The sequence below is a fragment of the Sinohyriopsis cumingii genome, chromosome 2 (assembly GCF_028554795.1).
Source record: "Sinohyriopsis cumingii isolate HCF-2022 chromosome 2, ASM2855479v2, whole genome shotgun sequence".
NCBI lineage: Eukaryota > Metazoa > Mollusca > Bivalvia > Unionida > Unionidae > Sinohyriopsis > Sinohyriopsis cumingii.
This window is the reverse complement of record NC_142962.1, coordinates 39,346,977-39,365,672: the sequence shown is the minus strand read 5'-3', so window position 1 is coordinate 39,365,672 and position 18,696 is coordinate 39,346,977. Positions and strand designations below refer to the sequence as shown.

General features: G+C 34.2%; 1 protein-coding gene across 1 annotated transcript in view; it reads right to left on the bottom strand.

The window, feature by feature from the left end:
* Positions 1 to 18,696, bottom strand: part of LOC149804687 (patatin-like phospholipase domain-containing protein 7) — a 141,285-nt gene that overhangs the window by 8,331 nt on the left and 114,258 nt on the right. The window contains exons 32-33 of the mRNA XM_089943067.1: positions 17,987 to 18,098; positions 3,097 to 3,298 (exon numbers count right to left, since the gene is read on the bottom strand). Of these exons, the coding sequence (XP_089799193.1) occupies positions 3,117 to 3,298; positions 17,987 to 18,098 (294 nt within the window). The 3' untranslated portion in view covers positions 3,097 to 3,116. The remainder of the gene's footprint in view (positions 1 to 3,096; positions 3,299 to 17,986; positions 18,099 to 18,696) is intronic.

The following is an 18,696-nucleotide window of genomic DNA, read 5'->3' as shown; positions in this document are numbered from 1 at the left end:
ACAGATTCATTTGAGAGCTGTTTAGATATGTGTGACAGATCTGTACTGATGCCAATACTGTTTAAACTGTTCAATTTATGCATGCATTTGAAATACTACTGAAAATTGTTACCACATTTAAAATAGAAGAATAACTTCTGAAATTTTAAACTGAAACACTGAAGTTGTATTTAGTGTTATCTAGGGCTCAGGAGAACAGCATACTGCATCTGACTATGGATAGTAGGGAGTCATATAAACTGGGCATGCTGAATTACTGTCCCTCATGGTGTCCAAAACAGATGCAAGAAATGCTTGCTGCAGGTTATGCAAATGAAAACAATGTATAAACCAAAAATGTTGATATTATTATACATTTGTCAGTCATACTTCTGGTGGGCTCTTATGATCACAGTTGCTGTCACCCAAAAAACTGGAATTCCAACCACAGCTGTGTGTACTGAGCTTTCAAGGGAAAGGCAATCAACAATAGTATAAAAGAGCTTCATCAAGCAAATCAACTAAAAAACCACAGTATAATCAACAACAGCATAGCTCATTGCTACTTTCACAAATCTCCAGTGGCCATTATAAACATTATCATGAGGAAAATAAATTAGGACTAATGTGATCCTGGCTCCTTTTTGCAATCTTTTATCTTTACAAGGGCACTGTGGTAATAGTCTGATATATCCGCCCCCAATGTATACTGATACTGATGGATAGTTTGGGTCTGATCTCACACATTCATTAAATCATACTACTGTGCAGACAAATTTGTTCACAACACATTGGTGTACATTTCAGATACTTATCAGTATTTCTCATGGGTCCTGAATGAAGTCTGGATCAAGGGTCAGTCCAGAATTATTCTGTATATATTATTGCAGAAAGGAATCTTCAACCAATCATAACTCAAAAGCCGTGTGAAATACCAGTAAGCATTTAAAATGTACAATGATGTAGTGCAGACAAACTTGTCTGCACAACTACACATAACTGGCTGACTTAACGGACTATTGTAGCAACAGAGATGCATCCAATTATCAAATTTCATAATTGGAGCATAAACCCACAAAATTACCATTTAAACAGAAAATATGAACAAAGTCACTTGGCATGAAATATAGGTCACAGAGACTTGTTTTGGATTAATAAACACTTATCAAGATGCATCCACTCATCAAGTTTCATAATTCTAGGTAGAATAGTTTGCATATAACATGCCATAAACTCACCTGATTATGAGGAAAATTCAAAAATATAACCAAAACATGTCAATGATGAAACATAGGTTATAAAATGGAGGTAACTGGGATGCATGTCATCATCAATTTCATCAGTACAGCATGGACAATCCTGATAAATGAACACAAAGTTTAACCCAAAGCAGCGTTATTGACCTTCTACTTCAATGAGTGAAAAGTGCTCATGAAGATGAATCCACAGGTTGTCATCATATAGGGTAAGAAAGGATGCACAGAGCATCTCAAAAATCTATGAGGTCATTAGCTAAATGTAACAGCTTATAATAAGCCATTAAGATGTTAAATATAGGTCACAGTGATCATTTTTTGTATGTGTGTGTGTGATTAGGAATTTTAACGTAGCTTTAACAATTTTTCAGTCATATCACTATGACGTCTGCAATGTGGCAGTTTATAGTGATGTCTAGCACTGGGGCATCATGCTGCAGACATGTAGCATGATGTCCCACGAAGTCACATTATCCTGACACCAGGCCAACCAGTCCTAACACTAACCTCTCAATGCTGTGCACCAAGTGAGGCAGCTGTTAGTACCATTTTTGTAAGTCTTTGGTATGACTCGGCTGGGGTTTGAACCCACGACCTCCTGCTTCCGAGTGGATGCTCTAACCACTAGGCCACCAGAGCGGTCATTTTTTGTATGAATGTGGTACTAAATAACCTAGTTCAAGGCGTACAGCAATAACATTAAACATGTCAAATTGATCAAAGTCAGTGAAATGTGAAGCCTGGGTCAGTAATTACTTTTAAGACTAGGTTAAATGCCTGTCCTAGGAATGGTTTTAAAAAAATTAAACAAATTGGGATGAGTGAGTTTGAAAGAAAGTTTGAACATAAACATTTTTAAAAAATTGGGATGCCAATTCATGACTTCTTGTTTGGCAGTTGGGAGACAGAAAGAAGAAAGACAAATGTAGATGTTTATACAAAAGATGAGAGTGTAGTACTTATCAAGATGTGTCCTCTCTCCATGTTTCATAATTCCAGGTAGAGCAGTAATATACTCTAGATAAAAGAAGAATATGCTCATGAGCTAAATGAAAAGAAATAAACCACTAAAATGTTAAATGCCAGTCGAAAGGGCCTTCATTTGTTGTAACACTAATATGAATGCAAACAAACACCTAATTTGATGATTCTGGTACAAACAGTGCTTGAGACTGAAACCAAGGTAATGAAGCATAAAATAGGGGGTCACATTGACCTACTTTACTGATGTGGGTGTAGCGCTCATTCAGATACATCCCCTCACCAAAATTTCATCAATATACATATACAGTACTAAAAACTATTTGGTCTAAAGCTAATCGCCATAAACTTAACTGAAGCCAGTAAAATGTGAAATGTAGGTCACAGTGACACTCCTTTTTTGTGGTAAGGTTGTGGTTCTAAGAGAGATATATACAATCATCCAAACTGATGATTCTAGCACCAGAAAAGTTTGAGAAATAAATTCAAATGCATAATTTTAGCAAAGTCAGTGAAGCATGAAATAGAGATCACAGTGACAAACTTTTCCGATGATGATGTAGTAATCATCACGATGCATCAACTCACCAATGTTCAGGAATCTAGGTATAACATCAAAACTTACCCATAGTCACTAAAATGTAAGATGCAGGTCACAGTGACTTTATTTTGTAGTAAGAAAATGGTACTAATACAGAAACATACAATCATATAGCTTTATGATTCTATCATGGACAAAGCTTGATAAATAAACAGAAACTACAAAGTTGGTGATGCATGAGATAGAGGTCATAGTGACCTATATTTGTGATAAAGATGCAGTACTCATCAAGATGGATCCCCTCACCAACTGGAGATGAGTTAACAAGGGCAATTTTACCTGCCTGTATATGTTCTTCCTTAAGCTGTCTTTATATCCTGGTAAACAGGGTTACTCTCAATACTGATATTCTGTTCATCTTCCTCTTCTATCCCCTCCCCTTCATCTTCTTCATCAACATCCTCTTCCTCTGCATTTGGTATGTCAGAATCTGTCTCAAGGTCCTCATCAGCAACGACCTCCTCATCCTCCTCTTCAGATTCTGAAGTAGATGTACAGTGAAGTATTACAATCCTTGTACTTAAGGAAGAGCCATATCTTTGTCAGTTTGGAGGTTGGTAATACCTAGGTGTACAGCTAGTACATCTTTTGAGCACACACAAAGCATACTTTACAAAATACATTCAAATAACTTTTGAGCACACACAAAGCATACTTTACAAAATACATTCAAATAACTAACCTCATGAATGTGGATAACTATGTCCCATTTATCTGTAGTATTTTTTCGATGTGGAACCCTACTTTGGCAACATACATGTACTGTATATTTTTGTGCTATAATGAAAGTCAAGTAGAGGTGGTGGACATAACATTGCCTAAAGTTCTTGTTAACCAAAAATCACTTAATATGGTTGAAGAAAACTTAAGAGGTCTGGCCTGGAATGAAATACAATGGTGAAATCACATTTTGGTAAAAGTGACCTTGACCTTGAAGGTACATAATTCTTGGGCAAGGAAAACATGGGTACAAAGTTTTGTACAAATACATTGAGCAATACTGAATTTATTGCCCAGAAATGAAATTCAATGGCCAGGTCTATTTTTTGAGATAACAAGCCTTTGTCAGTTTGGAGGAAGGTAATACCTAGGTGATGAAACATAGGTTATAAAATGGAGGTAACTGGGATGCATGTCATCATCAATTTCATCAGTACAGCATGGACAATCCTGAGAAATGAACACAAAGTTTAACCCAAAGCAGCGTTATTGACCTTCTACTTCAATGAGTGAATAGTGCTCATGAAGATGAATCCACAAGCTGACCTTGGAGCCAGTGATCCCCAAATCACTAAGGGTTTAATGGGGGCAACAGGGAACATATATAGTGAATTTTGTTGAATTCTGTTATATTAAATGTTGGCTATTACCCAGAAATGAAATGAATAAGCAAAATTTAAAAACTAATTAGTAGCAGTGATCTTGATCTTGGAGATAACTGAATCCCAAATAATATGGTTCTTCACTGGGCCAAAGGAACTGCATACACCCAATTACTTGGAATTTGGTTCAATAAATCACAAGTTATCATCTAGAAATAAAAGCAAATGCCCAGCCTGCATGTTTGGATTGATGATGTTGAACTATAACACCCTAGAACTTCTGTTGGTGGTTATCAATATCCCAGACTTTTATAATGCTTGATATCTATGTGAATGCTGTACAATTAAAAAAATTAATTAATGAACACAGAGCAAATATTCAGCTAGCTAGCTAGCTATCACATATCTGGAAAGTGTTGCTGCTGACATATTTTCAGCAATCTTCACAGTATCTTGGCTGCCAAAAAATTAAAAGCATAAAATACTTCTCTGCAAAAATATGACCATAGAAGAATCCTGTTTGTTTGACCCTAATAAAACTGTTTACCTGATAGTAGCATACAATCAACCTATTTTTGCACATTAAATTCCTACCCAATGTTTAATAGTTCTCTATGTAGATAACAAACTTTTGCAGAGAAACCATTTCCACAGACCTTTTGACCCTGAAATCAGTAGGCTTCTTCCTTACTCTAAGTGTAAGCCATCTACATAACATGGTCCCCATACTTTTCTAAATATAAATTTCCAGGGTTTTTCCAGGATGAAATTACTTTTTTCAAGGTTTACATATGACCATTACTGAATGGAAAGACATCCATTTTCTAAATCTAAAGATGTTTCTCTTTCAAGGCTCTCCAAAAATATCGAAGTCAGAAAAGGTCATCATTTACAAAACCCCAAAATGTATGACAAAAAACAAGTTTGATTATATTCCAAAAAATTGACATGCAAAGTCATTTCAATGTACAGAATAAAAATTCTAACTTTATTTTGCTGCATTATGTTGCTAAGTGTTTCCTTTCAAACCTTTTACTCTAAAGAATTCTATAGCAATATATATATATGCATCTCATAGAAAGGAACATTTCCTATTACAGTATAAAAAAACAATAAATGCAAATAATTAGAATTTTGTCTTGTCATGAAGAGTTTAACCCTGAATTTATCTGTGCCAATAAAATCACAAACAAGATTTTTTAAACAACCTAATCTCCTTAATACAATCTGGTTAAAAAATATATCATTTAAAAAACATTTTCAAAAGTGTTGATTTAAATTTTGACAAAAGACCTTCAAAATTATATCTGTATACTGATGTATAAGCAAGGATTGAATTTTCTGTAAAATCAAGTTGTCTTCTTGTAATTCAGTTAACCAGTCCCCAAACCTGTATTGATACAGGGGCTCATATTGTTTTTTAATATATAATACAGGGGATGACAATTTCTCATTTTAGCTCTGAGATTTAACAATTTGAACAGCAGAGGTGAACATAACTTTTGCTAGAAAGTAATTTTTGAAAAAATAAAGCTTTCTATGAAAACAAAAAAGGTCAAAAATGCCAAACCGAAGCCTCTAACTTACAGAGAGTTTCTCTAACTGGGTTAGCTTTTTTTGGTTACTTTATCTTTGTGGTGTTTTTTCTAAATTTGTATGTGCGTTTGTTTACATGCTGGACATTTAATTGAGGTTACACCTCCTCTGCTGCTATAAATGTACGAGTAATTAAATTATTAATATATCAATAATGGAATCTTACACTAGTGGACTAGCTTGAGAAAGATAAGAAGCAATCAGAAGATATCTTCCTGTTTGTGATGCTTTCAAACAAAAATTACAGGAATGACAAGAAGCACAAGTTGAATATGCAGAAGGTACAGAACAATTATTTACAAAGGTAACTGAAAGAGTTGCAGAAGCCACTGAAAAGCTTCTTCTAACTGCCACTCAACCTCCACCTACTCAACTTGAAGAACCAAAACCAAGAACAAAACAAGGAAAAGTTGAAGTGCTTGATAAATTTAATGAAGATGCTATTAAGGCAATAAGAAAACAGAAAACAGCAGCAGAATTAGCTATAGCTGCTGTTGCGAGTTATAATAATAAAGATTTTTAAAACCTGAATGTGTTGATAAGCTGGTTTCAAGAAACATTTGGTACAATTAGATATTTTGAATAAGCAAAGGGGGTAAGCAATCCAGGGGAGGTGATTTTGATTATGCTGCATACATGAAGGATGGAATATTAGTGATAGGGCAACAACTTGGAAAACAACCTAAAAATTCTACAACTGAAGTTTCTCTTAGAGATAATTGACTATTAAAGGTTTTAATGCTATCAAGAATGCAAGAGCAAAATTTGTTTTGATACTGCTACAAATAATAAAAATAGGGGTAAATATGTAGGAACAAAATATGCTGATTCTTGGACAAAAGATGATTGGGTTAGAGATGTATATCTCATCTTTACTAAATAAGATTCTCTCAAAGCTGATGATCCTGATTTTCAAAAATTTAAAAATGATGTAAGGAAAAGAGAACAACCTAAACAACCACAAACTGTAACTGAAGATCAACCACAATCTCCTCGATGACAACTTCCTAAACTTCCTCAACTACGACAACAATATTCTCAACCGCAAAAACAACCTGAACCTGAAGAAAAAGTTGTAACTGAAGCTATCAGTAAATTTACACCTATGGCTTTAAAAATTATCAAAGACGCAGATTATTCTGGGATAATAGATATTGTTGCAAAATATAATGAAAAAGATAATTATTTAAAACCTGAATATAGATCTTTGTCAGCAAAAGATTAATTAGAGATGTATTTTTTGTAAAATTTGATTATAAAATTTCAGAAAATCTAGATTTTGTCTGAGCATATATAGATAAAGTAAATGAAAGAAAAAACAATTACAAGAAGAAGATGAAGATTTTTATACTCAACTGATTGGAAAACCTGAACCAAAAACCGGAAGTGGATTAGGAACTTGTCCTGACAGTGTTATTCTGATCGGAGGAAAACACACAGGAAATATTTCTCCAGGAATTATTAATGAAATATCTGATATTTGCTGAAGATTGTTTACTTGTGCTGTTATGGATCGTAATGTTTATCATTCTCTCATTAATGAAAGTGTTGATGATTATCACAGCGACTGAAAGAATTAATTAATCAGCATGTAATTTCAAAATGATTATACACACTGCTCGATGTGGGCCTGTAATAGTTATGGTAGTAAACTCACGACTGCCAACTTACAAAGCGATCAAGGTTTATTAAAGAGAATAGTTCCAAAAGCAATACCGATTGCAAATCAATTAGGAATGAAAGCTATTGACACTATTCGAGATTAAGTTTTGTCGGTAATGTTGCCGGTAAAGCATTTTCATAAATCAAAGAAAGATTAGCTCAATTAGTTCAAAGAAAACCACAACCAGTAAAATTACCTAGCACTGAAATTATGCCTGCAAATATCAGTAAAATAATAAATCAAGCTGCAAATGAAAAACTAGCAGAGTTGGCTGTAATGAAGTAGTTTCTACAAAGTTGACTAATGGAATTATGCTGACAAATACAAGTTTTATTTCAGGAAGTGGTCTTCGTGTTAGACAAAGATAGCTATAATAAGATGTTCAAGTATATATCCAATCCAGCATTTGATATAGATGCACCAGTTCTTAAAGACGAATCTATACGCGAATATCAATATTATTTTAATAATGCACATGTACCAGATCAATGTGGTCGAATTGAATTACAAGTTCAAGATACAAGCAGATATTTCTTACCTGCTGAAACATTTACTGAAGTAGAAGGAGAAATTGTAAAAACAGATAATACTGTATATAATGCTAATGACACAGTTGGTTTTGTTAAAAATGGTATTATGGCTTTGTCTGACAGCGCTATGTACATAACTGACGGAAAAAATATTGAAACAGTTCAAAAAGACGATGTTGCTACAATGATAATAAATTTAGCAAGATATTCAGATGATGATACTACATCAGCTGGTCCATCAATGATGTTTGTTAAAGATAATTTTGACAGCCCTGATCATAGACCATACCATATAATACGACCAAGAAACTTTGGCGATAATGATGACATTGTTATGTGTCCAGTTCATGAAGCCAATCCAGAATTTAATTTAGGATTTGCTACACGTACATCAATGTTAAAAGATGCAAATAGAAGATTTTCATGCGCAATTCCATTGTCACATATCTTTGGATTTTGTAGAAATGTCAGAAAAGTTATCTTTGGAGCCAAACATACAGTTGTATTTTTGATAATAGATAATGATAATGATGCAATCTGGTGATCTGGTGCTGTTGCTAATGACGCTAATTTAATATTAACAAAACTTTCATTGTGGATGCCAGTAATGACTCCAACAATTACTGAAGAAGAAAAGTTAATTAGTTTTATGAATTCAGGTGGTGAATCATTGTTATCATGGTTGACAGTAACTACAGATAGTATTCAGGGTAATGTTGTTGGGTTATTTACATGGCATAGTGCATCACAAGGAGTTTCTGTGCCAAGACATATATTTATTGCTTTACAAAATACTGTTCGATTAAATTCACAAACACATAGTCATATGATAATTGACAACCTTGAAGTTAGTGAAGTTTGTTTTTGGATAAATGGACATCAAGAACCATTTGAAGATATATTGTTACATTTTTAAAATGATCATGTAGTATGTGTATATCATCGTTTAATGACATTTATGGGGCGTGATCAAAATATAGATACTGGTTTACAAATATCACAGTTAGGTTTTAGAAATCTGTATCCGATATTACTTTTTGTTGGAACATTTAGATTTATTTAAACAATCTTTTGTTGATATTCACTTTCAAGCTCGTGTAAACCAAGCTGGTGTTAATTATAGAGCAAGTGCTGTTACATTCAGCAATAAAGCAATGTTACTTGAAGGTACTGGTGGACAAATGAGAATTATTGATGATCCAGTAGAAAACATGTAATTAAATCACTGACGATATTTATAATGTCATATCATCATGTTAGTGTCAGTCAGACTCCTTGTCAGATTAAAAAGATTCAATCAAGTTCAGCAAAAAACTGCGGAATAAAAATGTCACTAAAAATGATCAGATCACAAGTAGTCAAAATAAACTCTCATTGTCAGAACGTCAACTCAGACATTTCAATAGTGCCAAACAATCAAAAACAGGTGTTAAAATCAATCTTTCTGCTGGTGCTGTTAAAAACTCAATTAAAACAGGTGGTATGTTTCCATTTCTTGCAGCTATACCAGCATTAATAGCCGCTGCAGCTCCAGATGTAGCACAAGCAGCTGTACTTGGAACTGCTGCTGGGATGGCATTAAAGAAAGCAAAAGGATAAGGATTAAAAAAATGGGGAAGGGGTCTAAGATTACCAGGAACCCCTTATCGATACAAAAAAGGTCTGGGACTTCCAGGAACAGTTAGTTAATTCTTCCAATGTCAAATTTTGATTTATTTGATGCTGCTAAAAATTAAATATAAAAAATTTCATAGGTGTTTTTATGTGTGATCAATTACCAAATCAACCACATAATATTGAAACCAGTATCATTAATCTTGATAACAGTTATGGTCCTGGTACTCATTGGGTTGCATACACGATTGATCCATGTGGAATTATTTATTTTGATTCGTACGAGTTGGCTCCACCAAAAGCATTGTTAAATTATGTAAAATCAATAAAAACTCCAGTCTGGTATTCAACATTACCAACACAAACAATAACCGATCCGCCAATATGTGGCCGTGAAGTAATTGCTGTACTCAATGCTATATCTTCATCAACATTACTGCTCATAAAGTTGTGCATGAGTATACAAGTAGCCATTAATCGTTTTAAATATATCTTAAAGTATAATAGTAGATATTTATGGAAGATCTTCTTCTAAACAAAAACAAAAAACCAACGGAATAACTCATGAAAATATAAGTAAACAGATTAATGATGAAATATCTGAATTATTAAATCTTGCAAATGTAGAGCCAAATGAAGTTGTATTTCAAGATAAGCAAGGAAAATTAAAAATAAGCAATCTTTCATTAAAAGATATTATCGTTAGAATTAATGGAGTAACTGAAAATAGTGTAGATGTGTTTGATAGTAATGGAAAAATTAAGCCTGGTGTTATTATGTCAATGATATCAGATAATATTCATGGTAGAGTACAAAAATCTGGTGATACAATGACTGGTTCTCTCAATATGTCTAACAATAAAATTACTTGTCTTGGAGAACCAGAATCAGACAATGATGCTGTAATGAAGAAATATATCAATAATAAAAACCTTCAAATAATTTGATAGTTGCAAGTAGAAAGATAGTTCATCATAAAATTCAAAAACAATTATTTTTGTTACATAAAGAAATATTTTCAAATCTACCTGTACCATTGTGTTATCGACCAGCAGATACACGATGACAGAATATCGATGTTGATATACCAGGATTGTCAGAAAAACAAATTCTTGTGTTAAATGATATTGTTTTAGCTCCTGTCAGTGTTGTGGAGAGCGGTTTAACTATGGATGAAACTCCATGGATGCTAGGATACGCAATGGCGATTAATTCTTCACAAGGATTAACCATCTCTGATACAAATGTTTGGATCATCGATGATCGTATCGAATGGTCAAACTTAGTCTATCTCGCAGTGTCTTGAGTCAGAAGAATATCTTAGTTGTGGAGAATTGTCATAGACTTCACAGAAAATAATGAACAAATTCAGGAAACCATTGCTGGCAATGGTGATGATATAGTAAGAAAGAAATTAGTTATAAATGGTGTAACAAAAAAAGTGCAACTTTGACCTCGATGCTGAATTTATCATGACATTAAAACAGCAACAGAATAATGATTGTGTGATCTGTAACACAGTAATGTTGTGGCAATATTCACAAAATAATCCAAGACAATTCACCATAGACAAAATTAATAGTAATTTTGGTCACACACGTGAAAATGTAATGCTGATCTGTCTTTAATGTAATCAACATCGAGGTGCTAGTTTACAAAAGTGAATGTGGTGTTAATTATGTGTCTTCAGGAATTACTTGCAATTGTTCGCGTACAAATCCATGTTGAGGAGCAGTTGAATCAAGTCTGTCGATTGCAGGTCTACCTGTGGATCTTACCATGCTAGAAATTTTATGTGTTGTAATACTCCAAATAGGATCAGTCACTCTTTTTTTACCATCTTCAAGTTCACTGGGTTTATATAAATATCATACAGTCACATTACCTAATACTGGTTGTTTTGAAAATTCATGTTGTTGTATTGGTATATGTCTCATGTAATTGCATTAATGGGTTTCATAGAAGCTGCATGAGTAATTTAATTATTTAATGCAGCTATCATACTTGGTAATTTTGCAACCCATTCGCTGAATTCCATTGCATATTGATATCCAAATAACCACTCAGCAAGTGTTTGATTAAATCATTCAAAATTGCCTGATCACGATGAATTGTGGTATGTCCTCATCTAATTTTGACGTTATGTTTTTTCATCAGAGATGATACTGCACCAAGAAATTCTTTGCCAGGATCAACTTGTAATAGTTGTGGCCATCGCAAGGGTCCTCACTGATAAATTCGTTTAAAAGCAGAAGAAACTTCAGTTGCTGTTTTAGTTGATAACGGCTCTGCTTCCTTATATCTACTTGCAGTGTCAATGACAGTTAACACATATTTGTATGTACTTCTACCAATTTTTATAGTATCATGTGGTAAAAATAAAATATCTCCTTGATGAACTTCATTAGGAGTGCTGACATCAAAATGTGCATGCGGAATTTATTTAGGTGGTGATAGATAAATTTGCCATATTGCCTGTCATGCTAACCATTTTGCAGCAACAGAACATGTAACATTTGCTACATCAGCGAGTTTACTAATCACTACTCTACCCTTCCAATATCCTCCTGGGCTATAATAAATCGATTCCATTATTTTAATAATTGGTTGATTAATTACTGGCTCCTAATAATAATTTACCTTTCATCAAAGATCTTACCAACCAAATAGCTAATGATTCTCTGACAGATTTATTTTTAATAGAATTTAACGAGTGAATCAACTTCATATCTGCAATATGTCGTTGTTGCAGATCTTTACTTTTATAAGCTACATCATGAACATGACATGCTTGATCAATAGCATTTATTGGATACTCTTCAGGTCTTGGCTGATCTCACTCATCAAGTCAGATACCAAGTCGAGTTCCAGGACCACAATAATTATATCCTGAAAGACGTTTTTCTCCTGGGTATTTAGCCCATGGAGTTCCTGATAATTTTCCTAATGAAGTAAAGATATCACCACCAAGTTTATTATTAGAAATAAATTTATATTTATTTGTACCACATTTTACACATTTACCTGTAAGTGCATGCTTTATATTTTTTGTTATTATTGCTGTTAATCCACTTGTGGGATTGGATGCTCTACATCGAACACAACATAAATCCATATTATTTATTATATTTGTATAACATGGATGTCACTGATTTCTCAGTGACACAAAAGCAAGAACCAGTAAAACATATTTCAGCATTACCAAATTCCATCAGAATGATAATAGTAGGTCCATCCGGATCAGGTAAAACACAATTACTGCTTAATTTGATAATGAGATGGCTCAAATGGGATAAGTTGTATTTAGTAGCTCCGTCTGTTGATGATCAGAGATGTTACAATGTACGTAAAGATTTTAATGAAAATACAAACTTGTTGGACAAAGATGGTGATGACATTATTAATTTTATCACTGATATTGATGAAGCCCCATCTGTAGATGACCACAATGGATTTATTAATAATCTCATGACGATGTAACGCTAGACAAACAGACAAATCCAGCTAGATATGATTGATGTTACTCAGTGATATACACAAATACTAAAGTGATCAGAGATAACTGTAATATTTTAGTTGTGTTTAATGGAGTTGATACTCATACTCTACGAAATATTCATCAGACTTGGTGTAGTGGGGATATGGACATGATTAGGTTCAAAAACTTCTTTTCAAAAGCTTAATCTGCTTCACAAGTATTTGTAACAATAAATTTACACGATCCTCAAGCATGATATCATATGGGTCTTAATAAAATATTTGGCTGAGAGATTGATTTAATTACTCATACATTTATAGCAGCAGAGGATGTGCGACCTCAATGAAATGTCTGGTGGGTAAACTAATGCATGTACAAATTTAGAAAAAAGACAAATGACAAAGATACAGTAACAAAAAAACCTAACACAATTAGAGAAACTCTCGGTAAGCTAGAGGCTTCGGTTTGACATCATTTACCTTTTTTTGTGTTTTCGTAGAAAGCTTTATTTTTTCAAATATGACATTCTAGCAAAAGGTCTGCTCACCTCCTCTGCTGCTATTCAGACTACAAATTTGGCTTAAAACGAATAGAAGTCCATTTTCTAGTCAGAGTTTCCTCCAAATAATCCCACCCCATTTTTCATATTTTGACATTTATGTTGGGGTGTGGGATCACTGCAACTGCATATCTAAAATTTGGAATCTGCCAACACCATGCGGTAACAACATATGGTAGTCGCTTACAGCGGGCCTAAAAAATTTAAACTTATGTTATATCGACTAGTACCTGCATGAAATCTATAGGAAAATGATTATTTTCTCAGAAATGGCAAGTATTATAATCATTATGTCGTTAATCCAAGACAAGACAAAACTACAGCATAGATGAAACCTGACCTAGTACTCGCCATTATCATTACTAGTCACATGACTTCACAAATCTCAAATGACGACACCACAAGTCCAATAGTTACGTGATATCAACAACAAACTCCTTTATAATACTGATGTACAGAAATTCAATTATATTAACTAAAGTCAGATACTTTTTGTAAAAATCAGCAATCTGACCAGTCTGATTTATCAAGCAGAGAGCACATGTTGACATGGTAGTCACATGATACAACAAAATTCCAGAAGTTATAGGAATATATAAATATGGAGAATTTTGTGTTCTTTTGTTTTTGTATTTTTATTACAACCAGCAAATGATTTTCATTTTGATATTTTTTTAATTTTCTTTCTCTACAACATTTGAAAATGTAATTTGTTAGATTTGTTTACTCATGCGACTAGCAAAGCAAATCGTGAATACCAGGTCATATTTCATCAATGACATAGCTTTATCCTGTCTTTCAGCAGATTAAAGACATAATGATTTTAATATTCACAATTTCTGAGAAAATGAGTAATTTTAATATCAATTTCATGCATGTATTACTCGATCTAACAATGTTGAAAGTTTGCTAGGCCATTCGGTAAGCAGCTATGCTTTGCCAACACCATGTTGGCCTCTTGTGATGCTAGACTGGTTTTCATACCTTCCATGTAAGGAAAGATAGGGTTATCGAGCTGACTTTGAAAATAAAAGTCTACTAGATGAATCTAATCTACTGGGCATTTGGGCTGACTCACTCATTAACCATGTGCACCGCATTTACATGCTATAAGCTTGTACTTCTGAGCTCTGAACATCAACATCATTTACAATACACCTGAGTAGGTAGTATTATACAAAAGTAGATGTAGTTCTGCAATGACAACAAATAATGTAAACTTTGTATTGGTGTTAAAATTACAGTGGAATTTCTTTTTTGTTAGACCTGATTTTCTACTTAAAAAATGGCCCATTTCAGAACCAGAGTTTGTGTTCGGCTTTCTCTGCCTATTCTTGGAGCCAAAATGAGAGAGACTGAAATCTTATGGAGAAACTGCAAAAAGGTCAGGTTGACTAATAAGGCATGAATTGCACTGATTCTGCCTGCTACAGCTTGGATGACTAGGAGGCAGTTCTTGTACAAAGGTGAGTCTGTGAGGCTTTGGACAGTGGTTCAAAGAGTATCACACAAATATACAGGTCAAAATTAGCTTGAAGTTGGGAGAAGCCTATATTCTGTCCCTTGTCCACCCTTCCATAATGATGAAGCATGATAAAATCTGTGAAATGGCAGCCTCCTCTAATAGTGATCACAAATAACTTATTCTTCTCAAAAAACTAATTAAGGAAGTCTGCAATTTGTGGCACTGAGTCTTTTAAAGGTGTCATGTTTTACTGCTCAAACAAATGAAAGAAGAATCTTCATTTTCCCTTCTCACCTAAGCAATTCTGTCTGCCAGGTGATTACACAAATGTTTATTTTCTTAAGACTTGATATGAGACAAGCATGCAAGTTCTGTATTTCTTGGTTGGATTGGAAAACTCATATGTATGGTTGTTGCATCAGGCATGGAGAAGGCAGGATTTTCTTGGGATTTGAGGGCACTACATTTAGTAAGTTGTTTATTAAAACATTTTTCACATTTGAGTGGAGCAATCAGGATCAGCCTGCCATCAGAGAGGTTTTGGGGGAATGCAAATGCATCAGTTCAGTTGTAGTTGTTGTAAGGTTTAACGCCATTTTTCAGCACAAGATAGGCTATACATGACGGCCAGTATTAATGGTGGAGGAAGAACCCGGAAAAACCTCGGAAAGAACCACCGACCCACGAGAAGCTACTGGCAAGCTTTCTCACATAACCACATTAGCCAAATCTGAGACTCGAACTGACGTAGACAGAGGTGAGATGGCAGTGATCCGTAACGGTGAGCGCTGTAGACCACTCAGCCACTCGGGGCCCCGCATCAGTTCAGTGAAAGGACATTGACTGCCAAGCCTTTCATATTAGTGAATGCAGAGACAAAGGTAGGGAGCTTAACATTCAAATGGTGTTGACCTCAACAAGCTCAAGTTAAAAAACCTGAGAAAATTTTAAAGAGGTTTAGTTCTCTATAGAGATAACTAGACATTAAAAGAAGACATTAGTGAAATCCTGTTTTGTTGCAATTATCAATTCATGTGGTGTAGCAATAAAAAGATTATCAAGATGACTGCTGTAGTAGCCATATTAGATGTATGACTTGCACTATTTTCATTTGGATTTAGGACCGAGTGATGAATGTGTTTGCCATGTTTAATGGTAATCATCCAAGTAGTTTTGGAATAGAGATAACAAACTTGTGTTAACAGATGGACAGATGTTGGAAGACAGTGTGTGTGTGTGTGTGTTCATGCATGTGTGTGTGTGTTTTTAACATAGCTTTAACAATTTGAGTCATATTGCTAAGATGTCTGCAGCTTGCCAGTTAAAAGTGATGTCTAGCACTAGGGCATCATGCCGCAGACATGTAGCATGATGTCCCACCCAGTCACATTATCCTGAAACCAGGCTGACCAGTCTTAACACTAATCTCTAAATGTTGAGTGCCAAGAGAGACAGCTGCTAGTACCATTTTTATATGTTTAGGGTATGACTAGGCAAGGAACCATACCCAGAACCTCCTGCATCTGAGGCTAATGCTCTAACCACTTAGGCCATTGAAGCAGTTTTGGAAGTCAGATGGAGACCAAAAGATGGATGACAGACAAAGGTCATCAGATGATTCATTTTGGAAAAGAGACCCTCCAATAGGATCTTCATGTCAAATATCTATTTAAGAAGTTTTTAGAGAAAGTATGTTTGTAAACATTGTTCATGGAAGCATGATGCTGTACATAATATGGTCATGGCCATCTTCCTGCAGATAGATCAATGTTAGAAAATTTATATCTAAAGATTTAATGGGTGAAGTTTTCATTTCTATCTAATACTTTACAGCATCTAAGAAGTAAACTTTCCAATTTTGTGGAAACAAGTAAATCCAGGGTTAAAGAATGACAGAGTCTGTAATTATGTCACTTGTAACTTGATTCAAGTACAATTTGATGCACACCACTTCTGAATAATTTGTAAACACCCATTTTTGAAAAATAACAATTCAAAGTGGTTGATTTTTTAACATGATTCCAGAATTCAGTGCTAACCTTATCCAAAGCTGACTAACTGTTCAAGAGAAATCTTGGTTCAAGCATAAATACACCTAATCAAATGAAAGAAGGAAATTACATTTTACCTGGAAACATGGGCCTTGACCCACTGATATAGACAATGACTATTAAAAATACTGAGCATCTTTCATTTACCCATGGTGGCAAAAACTGATATCTAAATGTGTTATGATACCTGTTTAATTTTTTGCTATCAGTGCTACCTTTAAATACTAAAAGATTACAAACTGACATGCAAAGGGCAAATCATAAACATAAGCAATATTTTATATGGCATCTATTCTTGGCATTGTTACCAACTTTGAGGAAAGTTGTCATCCAAACAGACCCTACCTATCCAACTGTTGGACTATTCTGTAGATGTCATCAGACATATATTATGGAACTTCAAGTGTGATGTCTAATGTCTGCTGGTCATTATGTGCTGTCAAATCTCAACTCCCCCTGAATCCTAGATGTTTACCTATGACTGGAAGCATTTAAAGAGAATAGGAAAACACTGCACCCACCTTCTTTACCTGACCCATATGCAAGGCTTTATCAGAGTGTAACAGATTGACCGAAGAACAGTAAAAATACCAGTATCTGCCCATTTCACAACTGTTGCAGGCATTCAAAATAATTTCTAGATTTTTATAAATTATCAATCTCTCATCCTAAAACATACAAAAGCAAATTAGTCAGCCATTAAAAATTGTTTTTCTCTGGGTTTTCCCCTTCCCTCAAAGATCACCTTACATCAATATCTTAACACGTAACAATCTGGTTTACAATCTACATTTAAAACAAACAAATCTGTAAACCAATGAAGAGCCAATGGCTAAAATAAAAGGAAAAATATTATTGCAGCTTCTGACTTGCGAAATCATCAGCCCTTACCATCATTTGTATCTGTATCACTGGGTAGATATAAGGATGACATACTGGGCTCTTCGATTCTGGACACCAGTTCTGCAAGGTCTGTGAAGTAGGACATAGAAGCTCTACTGGGCTAAAAGGTAAATTTTAAAAGTGTTATTTCAGGAGCAGACACTTTGATCTTAAAGACAAATTCAAGTTAAAGATTCCAAAACAAGATCCATCAGTCCCCTGAACTGAATTCATTGAGCCACTTTTGCTTAAAGTGTGAACTGCATATTATTTTGTAATTTACTATGAACTTATTACATCTTATATTGCCATAGTTATGATCTCATTCATCTGTTTACCTGGCATGTTTGGCAGCATTCTGTAAAACTAAAAAACAACAAAGACGATGGACTTGTAATCAATGCAATGCTGAATTAGATTACTTGGAAACAATTTTAAACATATTATATTTAGTTACAATTCATGCTCCATCTCAGCAGGTAACAATAATCCAATATTCTGAATAGTTACATTGTTCACAGTATTGCCATATCTATCCATTGTCAATTAGGCACTCTGGAACAGATACACCATATAATATGTCAAAGAAGAACATGGTGTAGAAATGGGTTCATATCAAAGTCAACAAAGCATTGATATTTCAATCAACAAGAACACCAAAAATATTTGATAACTGTTGCCTGGCATTAGTTTTCTCATGAGCAGTTGTAGTCAACCCC